The 18,314-nt window shown below is 40.8% G+C and overlaps 3 protein-coding genes across 3 annotated transcripts; 2 read left to right on the top strand and 1 right to left on the bottom strand.

The window, feature by feature from the left end:
* Positions 1-5,576: 5,576 nt before the first annotated feature.
* Positions 5,577-10,058, top strand: LOC132130963 (neurofilament medium polypeptide-like). The gene is made up of 3 exons (XM_059542859.1): positions 5,577-6,678; positions 7,461-7,585; positions 7,940-10,058. The coding sequence occupies exons 1-3, from the start codon at positions 5,650-5,652 to the stop codon at positions 9,279-9,281; spliced, it is 2,496 nt and encodes an 831-aa protein (XP_059398842.1). The 5' UTR covers positions 5,577-5,649; the 3' UTR covers positions 9,282-10,058.
* A 1,581-nt stretch (positions 10,059-11,639) lies between these two features.
* Positions 11,640-14,431, bottom strand: nefla (neurofilament light chain a). The gene is made up of 4 exons (XM_059542860.1): positions 13,278-14,431; positions 13,078-13,202; positions 12,674-12,993; positions 11,640-12,576 (listed from the first exon to the last, which is right to left on the bottom strand). Exons 1-4 carry the CDS (start codon positions 14,319-14,321, stop codon positions 11,957-11,959), a joined length of 2,109 nt encoding a protein of 702 aa, XP_059398843.1. The 5' UTR covers positions 14,322-14,431; the 3' UTR covers positions 11,640-11,956.
* Positions 14,432-15,617: 1,186 nt separating this feature from the next.
* On the top strand, positions 15,618-17,458 carry LOC132130965 (phosphoglycerate mutase 2). Its single transcript, XM_059542862.1, has 3 exons — positions 15,618-16,140; positions 16,489-16,669; positions 17,060-17,458. The coding sequence occupies exons 1-3, from the start codon at positions 15,724-15,726 to the stop codon at positions 17,227-17,229; spliced, it is 768 nt and encodes a 255-aa protein (XP_059398845.1). The 5' UTR covers positions 15,618-15,723; the 3' UTR covers positions 17,230-17,458.
* Positions 17,459-18,314: the final 856 nt, after the last annotated feature.

The following is an 18,314-nucleotide window of genomic DNA, read 5'->3' as shown; positions in this document are numbered from 1 at the left end:
GACAAATGTATTGAACTTGATCCTGGCATGGACCGCAGCTCTGACAAGCAGGTGAAGCAATTGCTATCTATGGACCTTCTCTAGTTCCACTGTTTCATGGGTTATTTGATGCAAAATAAATAAAACATGGCCTCATATTACAGTTACAGTGAATAGTAGGCCTACACTGAAACATCTGAAATGAACATGTTCAGCTCTTTTTCAGCATATTTTGAATAGTTGCGGTTCAAATCTTGATCCCTTGGTGTAAATTTACCTTTTTTGTGCCAGATGCAGCTTAGAAAATATTAAGCAGCAACTGTTTCAACACTGATAATAATAAGATATGTTTCTTCAGCAGCAAATCAGCATTTTACAATGATTTCTGAAGAATCATGTGACTGAAGACTGTAATAATAGCTTTCTATTCTTGATCAAATAAATGCAGTCTTAAAGAGATTTCTTTAAAAAAAAAAAAAAACTATAAAAAGTTATTTAGAAAATAGTTATAATATTAAAATGCATTTGCAAGAGAGAAAAGACTTGAAAGCAAAACCGCAAAGCAAAAGACGCAACAAATTCATCTTTCGGGTCTATATTTTTAGTACAGAGAACTAAGAACTAGTTGTGCATAACAAAATACCCAAAAGAATTGGCTCATGGTTCAAGTAGGAATAACTTCACACACAAACACACAACCGCAGCAATGGGCCCAAAAGAGCATGTGTGACAAAATGCGATTATATGTAAGACATCTCAGAGCATGGAGACTTTTTTATGTCTCAGACTTTCTCTCTCTCATTTATCATGCGTTATTGCTATCATTTGTTTTAGTCTGCTGGTTAAAGTCATTTTGTCAAAAAGTAAAGCAAGCCTTCCACATTCTTATGATACGATGATTGATCAGTGCACATATTTAGCCTCTAAAACTAGTCATATGAAGAATATTTAAAGATGTGCAATTAAAAAAACAACTTAGTTACAGCATCATTTAGATAGTTGCACATACATAAAGACAAGTGTCCATACAAGTGTATTTGTGTGCATGCATGCATGTATCCCAATCCATTTCTGCTGAAAGTCATCTCTTGTTGGCTAATCTAATCTATGAAGGGTAAGCGGTCTCCTTTCCTGTCCCCAGAGAGGGACGATTTGTCGACACAGACATCAGCAATGCGATGACACTCCTCGAACGCTCTCACCTGATGAAGGACTCAAGTTTGGATTGGTTAGTTAGGTCACATGACAGAGGGGTCCACACACAGAGCAGGCTAATTTTGAGACACAAATAAATGCTAAACTCCGCCCGATTTGCAGAAGTAATAAAAAATTCAGAATTTCTAGGAAAATATTAATTAATCAATAGTGGCATGTATTACATTATCAATAGCTTAAGTATGATATTCAGAAAGAAAGGAAAGGGAGAAGGAAAATGGAGAGGAAGCTGCTGATGCATTGCAGATAAACCGCGTATCCTGGGCAACCCCTCCCTTTTCTGTCCCCTCCCCCTCCCCTCACTATATGACATCATCACATCACATCCTCCAACCTGATGATGTCCATGAGGGAGATGTGACTCAGCTTACAGACTAATGCCTTTGCCCCCCATGTAAGATCTGGCAACCCTAAAATACAGCTAACCTAACCTCTACTCCTCTGCCTTGGTATTTGCATTAAAGGTAGGAACGTTGAAGTAATGAGAAAGTAAAGATGATAGCTGACTAATTGAGACTTAAAAAAACAAGACAAAATGAGTCCATAGTTTTGATGGTGTTTAACACACTCTATTTTGCAATTTATTTTGTTACAACCATTTCTGTATTTGCAAGGAGTGGGTTTTTGCTACTCATCCACTGCAGGTGTGGGGTCAGGGAGTGCGTTCAGTAACTGTGAGGAAAACTGCAACTAGTCATTCACACTCCTGGGGGAGAGCTAAATGAACACAGTTTCTCCTGTCATCATTTTATCCTATAGAAAGCCCTATCCAGGGAAGTTTAGCAAGCATTCAAATCTAGTCTCTGCTACTTAGCTGATGAGTTAAATCAGGTGTGTTTGATTAGGGAGACCAGGACCAGGGCAGAGAAACATATGTGGCATCACAAAAAGCTATCATATGGCTTCAGAATACTTATATTATATATAATAATGCATTATTCATCAGGGGGCCACAGTGGAGTGCTAGGGGGTATGTAGAAATGTTTCTGTGTTTCTTGTAATTTATTCCTGGGATGGCAGAGCTGAATTTTCAGCAGTCATTACTCCAGTCTTCAGTGTCACATGATCCTTCAGAAATCATAATAACATGTATGGACAGAAATTTGAATAGAATAGCATTTGTGACATTATCCATGCCTTTACTGTCACTTTTGAGACATTTAATGCATCCTTTAATGCTGAATAACAATATTAATTTCTTTCAAAAGAAAAAAGAATGCAATTAGTGTATAATATTATATTATCAGGCTCATGGATTTACAGAATTTTACTCATGGTCCTTATAACATCTACTGCAGTTTAAGTATATGGAGATGTGATGTTCAAGCACTTTTTTTGTTTCACCAACTCACAAATGCATTGACTGCATGAGTATATACACATGTTAAAGGTATGTCTAATGAGGGTAGGATTTTGTGCATGACATAGATCGTTAAGGCTCTCTGCTCATATGATGCTGCTCTCTGCTTCCACATCGATATGCTGACTCCCAACATCTTTGTTCTGCTAACCACCTCAAGGGGCTGATGAGAATAAGGCCATAAATCACAGCTAAAAAGAGACCAGCAGGGGTCTCTCCATCACTTACACACACTTTCAGTGCCAAAACATTACATTAACACACATTAACCCTTTTTTGGAACTCTCATGAATAAAAACATGACTGGCAGAAAAACACAGTAAGAGGGCAAGGAATGGAAAATGTTTAGTTTGATGTTAGGTGGGACCTTGAATGAGTCATGAATTACCCAGATCAATGGATTTCCAAATGCTTTCAGACATAAAGCAATTCTCACATTGTCTACAGATTACTGCTGAGTCATCCGGTCTCGTCAGGAGAAGGAACCGAGCAAAAGAATCCCTTCAGGGCTGACTTAACAACAGGGCCCTCAAGTGATTTAAATCAGCATCAACTATATTTCCTGCACCACTACTCTGCATTTGCACCAGAGCTTATCTTGCAATCCAATCCAATTTTTTGCACCAGAAATATTCACATGACAAGATCCCATTTGATCCATTAACATTTCTGTTCATTTCACTCCACTAATGCACCGTATACCTCCTTCCAGTATTATTAATTAATAAATCACAGGCTTCTCTGTGTACGTGCCTCATCGCTGTCATACCGATTCGGAGTTCACTGCTCGTAATGTAGACACGTTATAGCTGGACTTATAATAATGCATCACAGTAGGCTGATACTGTAAGGGCGTGCTCTGCAGCATTATTGGAGGCCTGCATTGAATTTTAAACCGCACTGATCTGTGTGGCCACAAAAACACCCTGAGTGACAGGCGCCCAGCTCTTCAGGGATGATTTGCACATTGTGAAGGGATGAGAAGGGAAGAGAAATAAGGTCACTGAGTTCAGGAGCTCTTCTTCTGCTGCTCTGAATGATTGCACACAGGCTAAATCTGGCTTCACATTAATGCTCGGACACAAATCCAATGTTAAAAGCAAATAGAATAAGTCATATAATTAATTGGAAATATCTCATTTTAGTCCACTCAGGGGGACAAATTCATCGTCCTCTCATGGTTCAATAGGAATGGTTTGGAACATTGCGATGAATCATTTTAAATTTTCGGTGATACAATAAATATCTGTGCTGAGCGATGAGAAATACAGGAAATTAACGGTTGCTAATGCTAGATGTCTGTACAGGGTCAAACGACTTTCAGCACTGCATAGTTCCAAAGGGTTGAATTATCTACAGCAACTGCATTTCTGGGTCAATCAATTACCATCTCAACACTCTTGTATGCACAAATAAATAATAATAATATTAAAACTTTAAAATGTTTTTGAAAAGCATTTTGCATCCTTGGTATTTCTGAGCCTATTATAAAGTCATCCAACTCATTTCCTCAGGTTTCATTAAAAAGAGGGAGATCATATCAGCAGATGTGTCATATGTCCTGTAGTTTATCATATAAATTAAAAGCCTGGCCATGTGAAGCAAATAAATTCAATAAAAGTAGAGTGCTTTCTATAGAAGGCATTCTTTTGAGGCAGTCAGCACTATTGGACATGTCCCCAACGTGACATGTATTTTTGTCTATTCTGAAAAGGCAGGATTCTGGTTTATAGAAAAAAGTCATTCATCAACCAGCAAAAAAAACAAAAAATGTTACACAAATAATGGTTTGCAGCAGACCAAAATGGTGCTTCCGATTTGGAATTCCTACAAACTTCAAAGATCATACAATAAAAGTAATATAATGTTAACAAAATAAACATCATGGTTGAATTATTTGAATAATTCTCAGTGTTAAGACATAATGTTATTTAATTATGATTGCATGTTATTGTCTGTTTGAAATATGTTTTAAATGAATACAACAATGTTAAAAAAAAGATACTAAGATTAAATAAATAATTTAAATAATGTATTTACTGGATTATTGTATTTTTTTCCTTATTGATTTTTTTGTTAACTTACCATATAACTTACTGACTTACTAATTTCTAGTAATTCACAACTTCAGGAATAGCATGGCTTCTTAAAAATTTTAAATTCACTTAAGACATTTCTTTTAAATAAATGAGTTCTACAGACATCTATGATTTTGCAGTGCAAGGCACATTAAAAATCAAACCCCTGTTCAGTTATTTATTGTAAGAAATAAAATTAACTTTAAGTATCATTCAATTTCATATACTCCGCTATGTCAAATTTTAAAAAGAAAAGAATGTAACTGCATAGAAAGATTTGCACACCACAGTCCAGCCAAACGCCCTTGAATGTGTCTGATACGGGCCGCTGTCCTTGGTGCTGACTGTAGACGCTCAGTCAGTGACTGGGCTGCGTGCTCAGACTCTGTCTGAGGGACTTTAAGTACCAATGATGTCACGTCGACTGTAAATGTAGCCCTATAACCATATTGCATTTCTATCCAAAACAACATTGCTATATTTTTGAAGATATTTCACTTTTACGCGGTTCATATCCACCCATCCCTCGAATAATGGAGCTTTAGGGTGTATAAACAGAAAAGGTTGGTCAGGGAGCGTCTTAAAAGTGCATATTCGTTTTAGATAAAAATGTTAACTGCGTTTATAAACATTTGATGGCTGAAAAAACATAGGCCTACTGATTATGTATAATTTTATTATAAACCTAGATTAAACACCACAGACTTTTAGTGTCCTTTCAATTACAAACAGAAAACATTTTTTGAAAGTTATTTTATTTAAGTCACTGAATATATCGCACACTGGATTAGCCACCCAATCACTCGTTATGTGTGACCATGAAGCTGAAACAATGATAAAAATAAGAGTAGCGAGCAGGACCCTCCCACATCGATCTTTTTCGCAATAGCCACTGGAGTATATAAATGCAGGTAGAGCGGCTATCCAGCGCTGAGAGAGCCACACACCCTGCACCTATACACTATTTTACCTCACACTTCTTCTATTCATCTACACGTTCACACTCCGTCCGTCCGGATGAGTTATTCGATAGACACTATGGGAAGTCCCTACCGGAGGGTGGTGGAAACCAGGACGAGCTATTCGAGCCCTTCCAGCGGGTTCCGCTCCCAGTCCTGGTCGCGGCCAAGCCCGAGTTCTTCTTCATACAAGAGGACCTTCAACGTCCCGGTGGCGCGAGCTTATGGCTCAACAGTTCTGAGTGCCACCGACAGCCATGATTTCACTCAGACCTCCATCCTCAGTGGAGACTACAAGCGCTCCAATGAAAAGGAACAACTCCAGGGACTCAACGACCGCTTTGCCGGCTACATCGACAAGGTGCACTTTCTGGAGCAGCAGAACAAGCAGATCGACGCGGAGATCCAGGCACTGCGGCAGAAGCAGGTGTCGCAGTCTCAACTGGGCGAACTTTACGACCAAGAGCTGCAGGAGTTGCGCTCCATGCTGGAGCAGATCCACCACGAGAAGGCACAGATCCAACTGGACACCAATCACATTGAAGAAGACATCCAGCGTCTCAGGGACCGCTTCGACGAGGAAGCCCGCATCAGGGAAGAGACAGAGGCGATCGTCCGTGCCCTGAAGAAGGACATGGGTGACTCAGCACTCGTCAAAGCAGAGATGGAGAAGAAAGTGCAGTCCCTGCAGGACGAGATCGCGTTTATCCGCAACAACCACCAAGAGGAGATGAGCGATCTGTTGGCTCAGGTGCAGGCGTCGCAGATCACCGTGGAGAAGAGGGACTACCAGAAGGCGGATATCACTGAAGCGCTGCGCGAGATTCGCTCGCAGCTGGAGGGCCACTCGACGCAAAACCTCCAGCAGGTGGAAGACTGGTTCGTGTGCCGCTACGCGAAACTCTCGGAGGCCGCCGAGCAAAATAAAAGCGCCATCAAATCCGCACGGGACGAGATCGCAGATTATCGCCGTCAGTTACAGTCCAAAACCATCGAGTTGGAGTCTGTCCGAGGAACCAAAGAGTCTCTGGAGAGGCAGCTGAACGACATAGAGGACCGACACAACAATGACATTGCGAGTCTTCAGGTACATAATCGCATGCTCTAAACATTAAACATAACGTTTGTTTTGCCATTTAAACAAACGTGCATTCTTCCAAACTTGCATTTTATAAGTGCTTAAAAGTGCAATGAAAGTTGCGAAACAATAGTATCAAACAGTTACTATATTTAATAGTGTATATTTTTGTTGAAAATCAAAATAATGTTCCTCAATTGCAGTTTAAAACTCATATCGGTAGACTACTACTCTGAATATTGTGGTGAACAATGTTTGCAGCCTTGCTACATTTGTACTGGCGATGCATCATAAATCAATTTGGCTTTTAAAATGTGCTGCAGCTATCATCAATAATGAAATCAGAGCTCACTGTGGAAAGCAGAGAAACAGACTCGTCATCCACAAGAGGATTTGCATATGATGCTTCATTACATCATAGGTGCAGTGGGATGGTTTTAGAAAGGGTTAAGGTGAGGCAAACACCCACAATGCAGTCTCTCCCCCTCTTGCTGAGTCAGAGCAGAGGCAGGGTTCGCTCATTGGCTGTGTCCTGGAATCACCTCATACACAGACTGAATGCACCTAATGGTTGCCCTTGAAGGCATACAGTGATACTGTGAATTGTAATTTAATTGTTACTGTGAGAGCATTAGCATGATAGACACAAGAAGTTCCTTGTATTATGCCAGGAATACACACACACACACACAAATGATCTTGAGATTATCTCGAGAATACAACAGTTTTTCCTGTCTTCAGAAACAGATTTATTTGACTAAACTGTCACAATATTGTGTCTGACGCACTAGGAAACCGCCCATCAGATGGAGAATGAACTCAAGAGCACGAAATGGGAGATGGCAAGGCATCTTCGTGAATACCAGGACCTCCTGAATGTCAAAATGGCACTAGATATAGAGATTGCTGCATACAGGTAAGAGTGGGATATATATTGCAATATAGTATATTGTGTAAATACCTTTTATTTTAGTTATTAATATAATAATTCATTATTAAAACAATCATGCTAATTTTGTATTTCCTATTTATTAAACATTAACATTTAATATATCATTATTTCAATATTTATCAATGCAAATATGAGAATGAGAATATATACTATTTTATGCAAAATAAAAACTGCATTTCTTTAATACTTATTTATCTGTATTTTGCCAAATTATATAGCCATGCATATTTCAGAGAAATGTCAATATGTTATGTAATTTTAATAATATCCTAAATCACAATTGTATCTTTTTCTTCTGTGCCTTTTCTCTTTATGTAGAAAACTTCTTGAAGGTGAGGAGAGCCACTTTAGCACTTTCCCATATCGCCAGGCCGTCACCAAAGGCCCCAAGGTCAAAAGTGAGCCTCCGAAGCTTAAAGTGCAGCATAAGTTTGTAGAGGAGATCATCGAGGAGACCAGGGTGGAGGATGAGAAGTCAGAGATGGATGAGGCTTTGGCTGAAATGGCAGAAGAGTTGTCAGCTGCCAAGGGAAAAGAAGAAGGAGAGGAGGAGGGAGAGGCTGAGAGTAAGGATGAAGAAGGTGGTGAGGAGGAAGGAGAGAAAGGAGAGGAAGGTGAAGGTGAGGAGGAAGGAGAAGGAGAGGAGGAGGTGGTTGCCTCTACCCAAGCCAAAGTAGCTTCTGGAGCCCCTGCTGAGGATGAAGAGCAGGGAGAGAAAGAGGAAGGCGAAGAAGAAGAAGCTGGAAAGGGTGATGAAGAGGAAGAGAAAGGAGAGGAGGGTGAGGAGGAAAAGAAAGAGGAAGATGCAGAGGAGGAAACAGAGGAAACTAAATCACCCGAAACAAAGGCCTCTCCTGAGAGTGAGAAAGCAGAGGAGAAGCAGACCAGCGGAGGAGAAGAAGAAGGAGAGGAAGAGGGTGATGAGAAAGATGAGGCAGATGCAGGTAGTGACAAAGGATCAACTGGTGAAAAAGAACCAGAAGCAAAGGAGCAGCCTAAGAAAGTAGAAGCAGAAGCTGCAAAAGAAGACAAGAAGGGAAAAGAGGAGAAGGAAGAGCCCAAATCTGAGAAAGAAACAGCAGCTGTGACGGAAACCAAGACAGAGACGCCTAAATCAGAATCTCCCAAGAGTGAGAGTCCAAAGAGTGAAAGCCCGAAGAAGGAATCACCTAAGACAGAGGCTCCAAAAAAGGAAGCCCCCAAAAGTGAGTCTCCTAAGACTGAGAGTCCTAAGGCAGAACCACCCAAGAAAGAGGCCCCAAAGTCAGAGCCACCGAAAGAAGAAATGAAAGAAGATTCCCCAAAGCCAGCAGAGGAGAAAGCCACTAAAAAGAGTGAACCAGAAAAAGAGCCTGAAGATAAAAAGAAAGAGGCAACTGTGAACGGAGACACGGGTAAGAAAGACGAGAAGAAAGAGTCCGATAAGAAGGAGGTGATCTCCAACGGAGTGGATGAGAGCCCAACCAAAGATGAAGCAAGCCAGAGGGTGGTGATCACCAAAACAGTGGAGACCATCACCACTGGGGAAGGTGGAGTCAAGCAAGTCACAAAAACTGTTACCGTCACTGAGAAAGGAGATGCGGTGGAGGAAACCATCCAGGAGAAGGTGGTCTCCAAAACCGTGGACAAGAAGGAAGTGAAGGCCACTGAAGCAGATTAGATCATTGCGTCCAGCTCTAACTAACTGAAGAGGAACTGGGGAGGAAGCATATCAAGCAATCAACACTAACATAACAAAGAAATCATAAAGCTCAACAGTTGTATTCCATTAACCACACTGAAACAAAAACAAGCATAGAGAGAAACCTTAAGATGCGGCTAGAAGCTAAAAAATGCATGTTGAGTGATAGCTTTAAATGGGTTCTGCTGCATATGTTGTCCGGGATGCCGGGACTCACTTCACTTTCGTTCAAAATGCAATACCTGGGGGAGGGGGGTGGTCACTTGATTGTGGCATCTGCATGCCAGCTCAGGGGGGAGTATGCTCCTAGTTTTTTGAGCACCCTATGTATGACAGTAACATAAAATATCCACAGAGTGGTGGGGAATGACTTTGGTTTTGAGCAATGAGGGGAGTAGAGACATGTGTTTGACAAAAGTAGTCTTATAAATATTATCACGAGGACACAAACTGAGCCAAAAATGTAAAAAAGGATGAAGACGATGGTGAAAATTGCCCATGGTCATGTACACTTAAGCAACTAAGAAACTCTTAGCCTTAAACATGCTTTTTACCGTTGTCAGTTATGTTTACCTGATGAGTGCATTTGAAAATAAACCTGTCAGTGTGCACACACATTCATGTATGCATAGAATTGACTTGAATTTAATCACTTGCCGTTAAAGAGGTGCTACCGTTTGCAGTCCCATGACTTTGTTCATCTGAATGAATTTCTCAGCAGTATTTGCTCAATAAACACCATATTAAAATACACTATTTACTTTGCCATGTCTTTTTTCTCAGGTGTTTGGTGTTTATTTGTATGCATGAATTTTTAGGTACATTATTTGTGAGTGTGGGTTACATATTAGCATACTTGGTTAATGATGAAAAATATTAAAGTACAGCAATTTAGTTAAAGTTCTGAGTGATTTCCTGAGTGAAGTTTGTGCTAAAAATTACAGTCATCAAGTTGTAAATATCTTTAAAAAACATAAATCTTTTAAAGATAATGGGAAACAATGGATGAACGTGGCATATGTATGGCTAAATTTTAATTTTATTGAAATTATTTTTGTATTTTTGTAAGTTATATCAAGCCACTTAGAGAGGTGAGAACAGCCACCTCACTTCCTTTAGACACTTTTTTAACTGTTGGACAGGTCAGGTGACTAAAATGTAACAGTTATGCTGACTTTTCACAAAACAGGTAACATACTGTTTGTTTTTTTTGTTCAACTTTAAATATTTATTTTTTAAAAATCTTGATATTGAGATTCGTCTCATTTTTGTTCTATACAAGACTGTACTGTTTTAGTTTTTATTGTATATTTTGTTGAATCATCTGCGAGACATCTACTGAATGCAATAACATGACAGTAATTGCCCATACTAGCAGCTGTATATGAGAATTTATTGGGGAAATGTTGCTGCATTGCAGGCTGAGATTGCACCTTCAGAGATATACTAACACAAATGCTTTCATATTGGACATTCATAATGGAATTCCATTGAATGTGATACATAATTTAAAAACTAAAGTGATAAAACGACATTAATCAAAGTGTTTTTGTCTTTCCTGTCTATTCAAAAACATTTTCAGAATTATTTTTATTGGTTTTGATTGCTTCTATTGTCCTGCTTTGTAAGTCACTTTGGATAAAAGTGCCTGCTAAATGACTAAATGTAATTATTTACATATACATCCCCGGGCTTTGTTCCCTGATACTGCTACAAAGGACTCATGAAAAACGCACCTCAAGTTCTGTGAACTATTTGTGCAGCACAAGTTGTGAAATTTGGGCACAGCAACATGGAAATGTATGTTGATTCACTAGTAATTTGGGTGTATTTTGTATTATCTTATACTGTATCTAATGTACTGCTGATAAATAAAATTCAGAAAAGTCTTTTCAAAGGAAATATCCTAAATTTAACAGACAATGATGACTGTGTATTTTACATTGAACTTGTTCAGCAACATGACCCAGGTTACACTTTGGTTTCTGTGTACTCTTATATCCTGTCAGTTTTAACTCCTGATGTATGTGCATGTGTATGTGCACATATGTTTTCTGAAAAGAACAGTATTAAATGGTTCTGTATAAATTAAGTTGTACTTTTTAGAGGTACTTTTTAAAACTTTTAAAAGGTGTATACAGCAACAGATAAAGTAAAGGTCACATGATGAGTAAAGCTTTAAATAAATGTCTCTTCTGCATTTAAAAATCTTTTTTTAACACTTGCAGATTTATACCTTTAATATTTAAGATTCAAATTTTCTTCAAATGTCTTTTGAGTAGGGAAACTATTACAAATTATTACAACCACAAATAATATTAAAAAACCCACCAAATCTTTTTGATCATCAAGAAGCATGTTTTTATTGCACTGGCAGCAAATATTCACTTTTTTTACAATTGCAAGGCCGATGCTTCATTCAAAAATATAATCTACTTCACAAGCATACATTCACTCAGATATGTAGATCATCAACAGCAACATTAGACAATCATTATGTTTTAAACGCTGATAAAGTTGACTGTGGTTTCAAACATTGTATTGCAGTTTGCTCTGAGCACCATTGATCAAGGCATGTTAATAGATATAGACTTAAGGAGAACTAGAGAAGCAGGTCAGGCTACTGATATTTGTGCTTTTAAAGTACATACTCATTACTTCTTCCCCTTGGGTTTCTCAGTCTCCTCCTTTCCCTTTTCCTGCTTTACACTTTCCTTTTTCTCACTCTTGCCTTTCTCACCTTCATCTTTTCCCTTTGGCTTTTCTGGCTCTGCCTTTTCTTTAGCTTTGGGTTTCTCTGGCTCTTCCTTCCCTTTATCCTTTGACTCTGGTTCAGGTACAGGTTCACTTTTCTCCTTGGCTTTCTCTTTGGCTGGTTCAGTTTTGACTTCCTCTTTGGCTTTTTCAGCCTTGGGCTCAACTTTTGCCTTCTCGGTTTCCTTCTCTACCTTGTCTTTGTCTGTTTTAGTGTCTTCCTTGTCTGTCTCTGTATCCTCTTTGGGCTTATCAGCACTTGTGTCAGCTTTCTCCTCACTTTTCTCTGTCTCAGTATCCTCCTCTTCAGCCACTTCCTCCTCCCCACCTTTCTCTCCCTCTTCCTCCTCTCCCTCTTTCTGTTCACCCTCTTTACCATCTCCCTCTTTTTCATCTCCTTCCTCTCCTTCCCCTTTAACATCATCTTTTTCTTCAGTCTCCTCTTCCTTGTCTCCTTTGTTTTCTTCCTCTGCTGCAGCTTCCTCTTCCTCTGCTCCAGCTTCCTCTTCCTGTTCAGCACCTGTTTAAAACAGTAATTTAGTAAGGCACTTCTTGTCAGTATTTAGAATCATATAATATTATTATTCTTAATTATGACAACAGCATCTGAATCTTACCTTCCTCTTCCTCCTTTGTTTCTTCTTCTTCCCCCTTCTCTTCCACTTCCTCTTCCTTTACTTCCTCCTCCTCCTCTTTCTCCTCTTCTTCTTCTTCCTTGGTAGGACTGGCAGCAGCTTCTTGAGCTTGACTGGATGTGATGGCCTCATCGGCTGAGAGGGATGCACTAACCAGGCGGGATCCATACAGGTAGGGGGCACCAGAGCTCAGGGCTGACAGTGAGAACATGGGTCGGGAATAGACGGGACCAACAGAGTAGGCACCGACCAAACCTCCCACACCCACATTGATGCGAGACTCCTCCCCCTCAAGCAACTTCCTGCAAAAACCAGAATAGATCATGTGATGAATCTGAAGCATTGACATGAGTCCAAAACTCTGACCTTATATTAGTGGTTCTAACCTGTAAGCAGCTATCTCAATATCAAGGGCCATTTTGACATTGAGAAGATCCTGGTACTCTTTAAGGTATCTCGCCATTTCACTCTTAGTGGCTCGAAGTTCATCCTCAAGGTCACTGATTGCATCCTATGGGGAAGGATGGGTGTCAAAATAATGATTTGAAAACTCAAATTACCCAAAATTGTGATTACTAAAACTAACCTGCATGGCAGCAATCTCTGCACTCTGCTTGTCCTCCATCTCCCTCAGCTGCTTCTCCAGAGACTCATTCAGGCCCTTGCAGGCATCAATCTCAAGGACACATGCCTGAAGTTGGCGGCGATACTCTCCTGCTTCATCCTTGGAGTTCCTCACTGCATCAGTGTGGTGTGCCACACTCTCTGTCAGGTGGCCCATCTTCCCACGGAACCATTCTTCAGCTGACTGGATGTTCTTGGCTGCCAGCTTCTCATACTGGGCTCTGATGTCGCGTAGGGCACTGGACAGATCAGGCTTGGCAGTCTCTGCCTCAATGGCGATCTGGGCTCCATATTGAATCTGGGCCTGCAACTCTGAGATTTCACCCTCGTGGACCTTCTTCAGGAAGGCCAACTCATTTAGCAATGTATCAACCTTTTTCTCCAGCTCCACCTGAGCCAGAGTGCCGTCGTCGGCCTCCTTGCGGGCCTCCAGAAGCCTGCCTTCGGTGTCCTCGCGGGCAACCACCTCTTCCTCGTAGCTGGCCTGCAGGCTCCGCAAGGCATTTTCCATACTCTCCCGGTGGCTCAGTGCAGCCTGCCTCTCCATGCGTGCCTCCTCGACGGCCGCTTTCAGAGCGCGGACCTCCTGCTCGTACAGGCCCCTCAGGCGGGAAGGCTCTACATGCCTCTGCCTCAGCAGGAGCAGCTCAGCCTCCAGGGCACGGTTCTGCTGTTCTAGTTCATGGACGCGCTCAATGTAACCTGCAAATCGGTCGTTGAGATCTTGCAGCTGGGCCCTCTCCTGAGTTCGAACTGCCCGGACTTCGGAGCTTACCTGGGCGGCATGGCTGATGTCCATGTCCACTGAGCGGCCAGGGCTGCTTAGCAGCAGACCGGCAGAGGTCCGACCGGGGGAAGCATAGTGGAGGCGGCTTGAGGAAAGAGAAGGGGGATGGGCAGAGAACGTGGTGCGAGAACGACCACGCTGAGAAACCCGGGGGCTGCTCTCCGCATACCAGCGTCTGTAAGAGGACGAGTAGTAGGGGTCAAACCCAACGGCACTCATGGCTCCAAGGACAAGCTGCTCTGTGCCTCAGTACCACAGTCAGCTCGATCAGCCTTCAAACACTGATCTGCTGCTCCTACTGCAGTCAGTGCAGCTTATATAGCCAGAAAGGAGCTCTGACGCAAGTGATTTTCTAAACTCTGACAGTGCAGTATCAATAGCAGAGGGAGAGAGAGAGAGAGCTATGTGCAGTTGAATGTGCATGTCAAGGAGTATAATATACTTTTTAAAAGAAATTATTAGATTTTTTACTCTGAAAATATCGTGAAACAAAATCCTAAATTTATACATTCATACACTCTGTGAAGGGCATTATTTGCATAAGAAGCTAAAATTAAGCAAATCATGCTCTGCATTGTGCCTTGTCATGTTATTTTACATATTATTTAATTATGAACCTATTTATGGTATGTAAATGGCTCAAATATATACACACCACACGCAGCTTCCACTGCAGATACAAAGATGAAAGCTGGAGGAAGAGAGGAAGAGGGGGGGAGGTGGGGGTGGGGTTGGAAAAGAAGTGAGAAATGGTTACAGCTCTATTTTCAGTGCTTTACCTGTGGAAACACACCATCGCCTCTGCTGGATATGAGAGGTAGTACATACAATATGACACATGAACGAAAAGTGAATGTTTTTCCATATGCAGACTGAATTTATTTATTTATTTATTTATTTATTTATGTGTGTGTCTAAATTAGGATTTAAATAGTTTTTAAATAGCATTAACAAATAGGTTTAAGAAACTAAAGGATTTTTTAAATAAGATCATGGTATATTTTATTGTAAACAGATACACATATAAATGCTACATTAACACATATGTTAATTTCTTTAATAAAACATTATATACGTACATAATACTTTATAACATTAAGAAGTTCATTATCGCTAGCTATTAAAAGATTAACAGGATACTTAAATCCTCAGCCTGGAAACTCCTGATGTACTCTACATTATGTGGCCTGTACATTCTCTCTCTCTACATTTATCGCTACAGTGTTTACTGATGGCCTCTTCTAGCCTCTGAGATTTAAGGCTTACTCTGATCTTTGCACTTTTATTCCACACTTCTCAGTTTAAAAGTCATGTTGCTATTTTGAATCTGTTAATGACCTCTGCCCTTCGAGCTGTAGATAGATATCCAGTCCGCCTTCTTACACATGAGAGTCAATGGGTAAGTTCAGCTGTCATTCTGAAAGTGGAACACTGTGATTGGTTCAAAGCTGAATAGATATGACATATATGACAGGCCACATACCAGAATGCTATAAAAAGAGCATGGCATAGGCACGCAGGGCTCACTGTCTGTCACAGAGTGTGTGCACAACAGCAAAGAGGACTGTGTTGGGTGGGTTTAGTCCGGAAAGTACTGTAGTGAAACCCAAATTCTTTCAGAATGGCTGCTGCTCATCGTCTAGTGATTGTACGTCATGGTGAGAGCTCCTGGAACCAGGAGAACCGTTTCTGTGGCTGGTTTGATGCAGACCTCAGTGAAAAGGGTCTGGAGGAAGCAAAGCGTGGTGCTCAAGCCATCAAAGAAGCAGGCATGAAGTTTGATGTGTGTTACACCTCTGTTCTGAAGCGCGCTATCAATACTCTGTGGACCATCATGGAGGTCACAGACCAGATGTGGCTGCCTGTAGTGCGCACCTGGCGTCTGAATGAACGTCACTACGGTGGTCTGACTGGTCTGAACAAGGCAGAGACGGCAGCCAAGCACGGAGAGGAGCAGGTCAAGATCTGGCGCAGATCATTCGATACCCCCCCTCCTCCTATGGATAAGGACCATCCATACCACAAGATCATCAGTGAGGTAAGAGAAAGATGTTAAAGATAAATATTAAGATAATATTAATTAAGATGGACATAAATATAAATATATATTATCATTTTTTTTACAATATAAATTATATATTTTATAATCATAATATAATAAGATATACTGAATATTATAATGTAATTAATGTATAATAAAAAAAAATTCATTAAAAAGTTTTATATATAAATTTGTATTTATATATGTTCATGTTAAACTATTTCTATATAAAACTATTCACACCTTTAATTCTGTCATAATTCATTCATGCACTTTACTTTTACGTCACAACACTGATGGTGGCATGGCTGCAAGTTCGATCATGTTCCATTCCTCTTTTACCAGTCAAGACGATATAAGGGTCTGAAAGAGGGTGAGCTTCCCACCTGCGAGAGCTTGAAGGACACCATCGCTCGTGCCCTGCCTTTCTGGAATGAGGTTATTGTACCCGAGATCAAGGCCGGCAAAAACGTCATAATAGCAGCCCATGGCAACAGCCTCCGTGGTATCGTCAAGCACTTAGAGAGTGAGTATCATCCCACCAAGCATTTCGTTTAAAGACTATTTAGGGACTCATGCAGGCGAGTAATGTTATATATAATAGAACTTTAAGTTATCTGAGCATGTCAAGGTTCAAGACAGGAACAGAAACATACAGTATAGCATTCAGACACACAGAATGTGTCTGACCACCATGCTTCAATGATCCCAGATGATACAGAGACTATTTATAGCCCTCATTCATACATAGAAGAGATGAGGAGGTTCCTGTTACAGGCACAACCTTTCAGCAAAAAGGTTCTGCATTCTCCTTAGAGAGTGAGCCACTGTAGGAAGTAAAGGTCACAGGGGTCAAGGAAAGGTCAAGGCTTTGAAACCTCAGCGTATGTGACAAGATGTTCACCTGTGTTAACAGGCATGTCAGATGCAGCCATCATGGAGCTGAACCTGCCCACAGGCATTCCCATCGTCTATGAGCTGGACAAAGACCTGAAGCCCATCAAACCCATGCAGTTCCTGGGAGACGAGGAAACAGTGCGCAAAGCCATGGAGGCTGTGGCCGCCCAGGGCAAGGTCAAAAAGTGAAGAGCTGACACAACCCAGAGACTGAAATACCCCGAACCTAAAAGAAAGGGGGTGCACTTTTGTACCCAAGTCTGTTTGAAGACCACCAAATGAATGAAAGTGAACACATGGACAGGATTGTCACCCCTCCCCCCCAAACATTCTCACATTTCATCACCATTTGTAAACCCCCTTGTGTTGGTCTGCCCCACTCTGACACAGCAAATAAAAGTGAGCACCATTTTGTGTACCTCCTTTTTCGCTTGAGTCATTCCTCCCCCTCTTCTTCCCTCTCTGCATTAATTCGGGGATTTCAGCAGAATGGTGCACTGCTGTGTAAGCTGACCCAAAGGGCAAACCAAAGAGGCTGCTGAGTTCATTTTGGCAGCTGTCCACACTGTGGTGCAGTGGCGGCTCATCTAGCCATAGTTCTCTACAAGAGCCCGCTGCACAGACAGCCCGTAATGGCTACGGCATCCTGCCAGCACCACAAATAGCAGCAGCTCAGGTTTCCTGGTGACAAAAAGACAGGGGTGTGTGTGGATGTGCATGTGTGATGGTCTATGATTGGAAAAGGACAAAGTCGGAAACTAGACAGTCACAAGTACCTCAAATTGCTCTGCGACTAATTCATTATATAGGAAGACTAATTTTAGGTTGAGCCTTCAGTATTGACAGCATAGAGTAACATATTATTTTAATCTATTATTTAAGCATTTATCCAAAAAGAAAAACTTATACTGTTAACTAAATGACTAAAAAAAAAATACACAAATGTAATAGCAAAGGATTAGTATTTTATATAGATAGATAGATAGATAGATAGATAGATAGATAGATAGATGTAAATCATGAAATAAAAAACTAAATTGCATAAATATATAATACTGCATAATAAGCTTTTTTTATATACTATTTACATATATATTTTCTATCAGTTTTACCTAGCTTTGAGACAGATGCTTAAATATGTTTGCTATTGTTGGTTAAGTGCTGGTCGTGGCCTGGTGGTTAGAGAATCGGACTCCCAATCGAAAGGTTGTGAGTTCGAGTCCCGGGCCGGCAGGAATTGTGGGTGGGGGGAGTGCATGTACAGTTCTCCCTCC

This window comes from Carassius carassius, chromosome 47 (genome assembly GCF_963082965.1).
Source record: "Carassius carassius chromosome 47, fCarCar2.1, whole genome shotgun sequence".
Lineage (NCBI taxonomy): Eukaryota > Metazoa > Chordata > Actinopteri > Cypriniformes > Cyprinidae > Carassius > Carassius carassius.
Note: the sequence above shows the minus strand (reverse complement) of the source record. Positions and strands in the feature narration are given on the sequence as shown.

Bases quoted from the DNA above. Each gene is read 5' to 3' on its own strand.
- LOC132130963 (XM_059542859.1), top strand. From the start codon at position 5,650: ATGAGTTATTCGATAGACACTATGGGAAGTCCCTACCGGAGGGTGGTG. The intron at 6,679-7,460 runs GTACATAATCGC...CTGACGCACTAG, and splicing joins ATGACATTGCGAGTCTTCAG to GAAACCGCCCATCAGATGGA. The intron at 7,586-7,939 runs GTAAGAGTGGGA...CTCTTTATGTAG, and splicing joins ATAGAGATTGCTGCATACAG to AAAACTTCTTGAAGGTGAGG.
- nefla (XM_059542860.1), bottom strand. From the start codon at position 14,321: ATGAGTGCCGTTGGGTTTGACCCCTACTACTCGTCCTCTTACAGACGC. The intron at 13,203-13,277 runs GTTAGTTTTAGT...CCTTCCCCATAG, and splicing joins CAGAGATTGCTGCCATGCAG to GATGCAATCAGTGACCTTGA. The intron at 12,994-13,077 runs GTTAGAACCACT...TGGTTTTTGCAG, and splicing joins ATTGAGATAGCTGCTTACAG to GAAGTTGCTTGAGGGGGAGG.
- LOC132130965 (XM_059542862.1), top strand. From the start codon at position 15,724: ATGGCTGCTGCTCATCGTCTAGTGATTGTACGTCATGGTGAGAGCTCC. The intron at 16,141-16,488 runs GTAAGAGAAAGA...CTCTTTTACCAG, and splicing joins ACCACAAGATCATCAGTGAG to TCAAGACGATATAAGGGTCT. The intron at 16,670-17,059 runs GTGAGTATCATC...CTGTGTTAACAG, and splicing joins TATCGTCAAGCACTTAGAGA to GCATGTCAGATGCAGCCATC.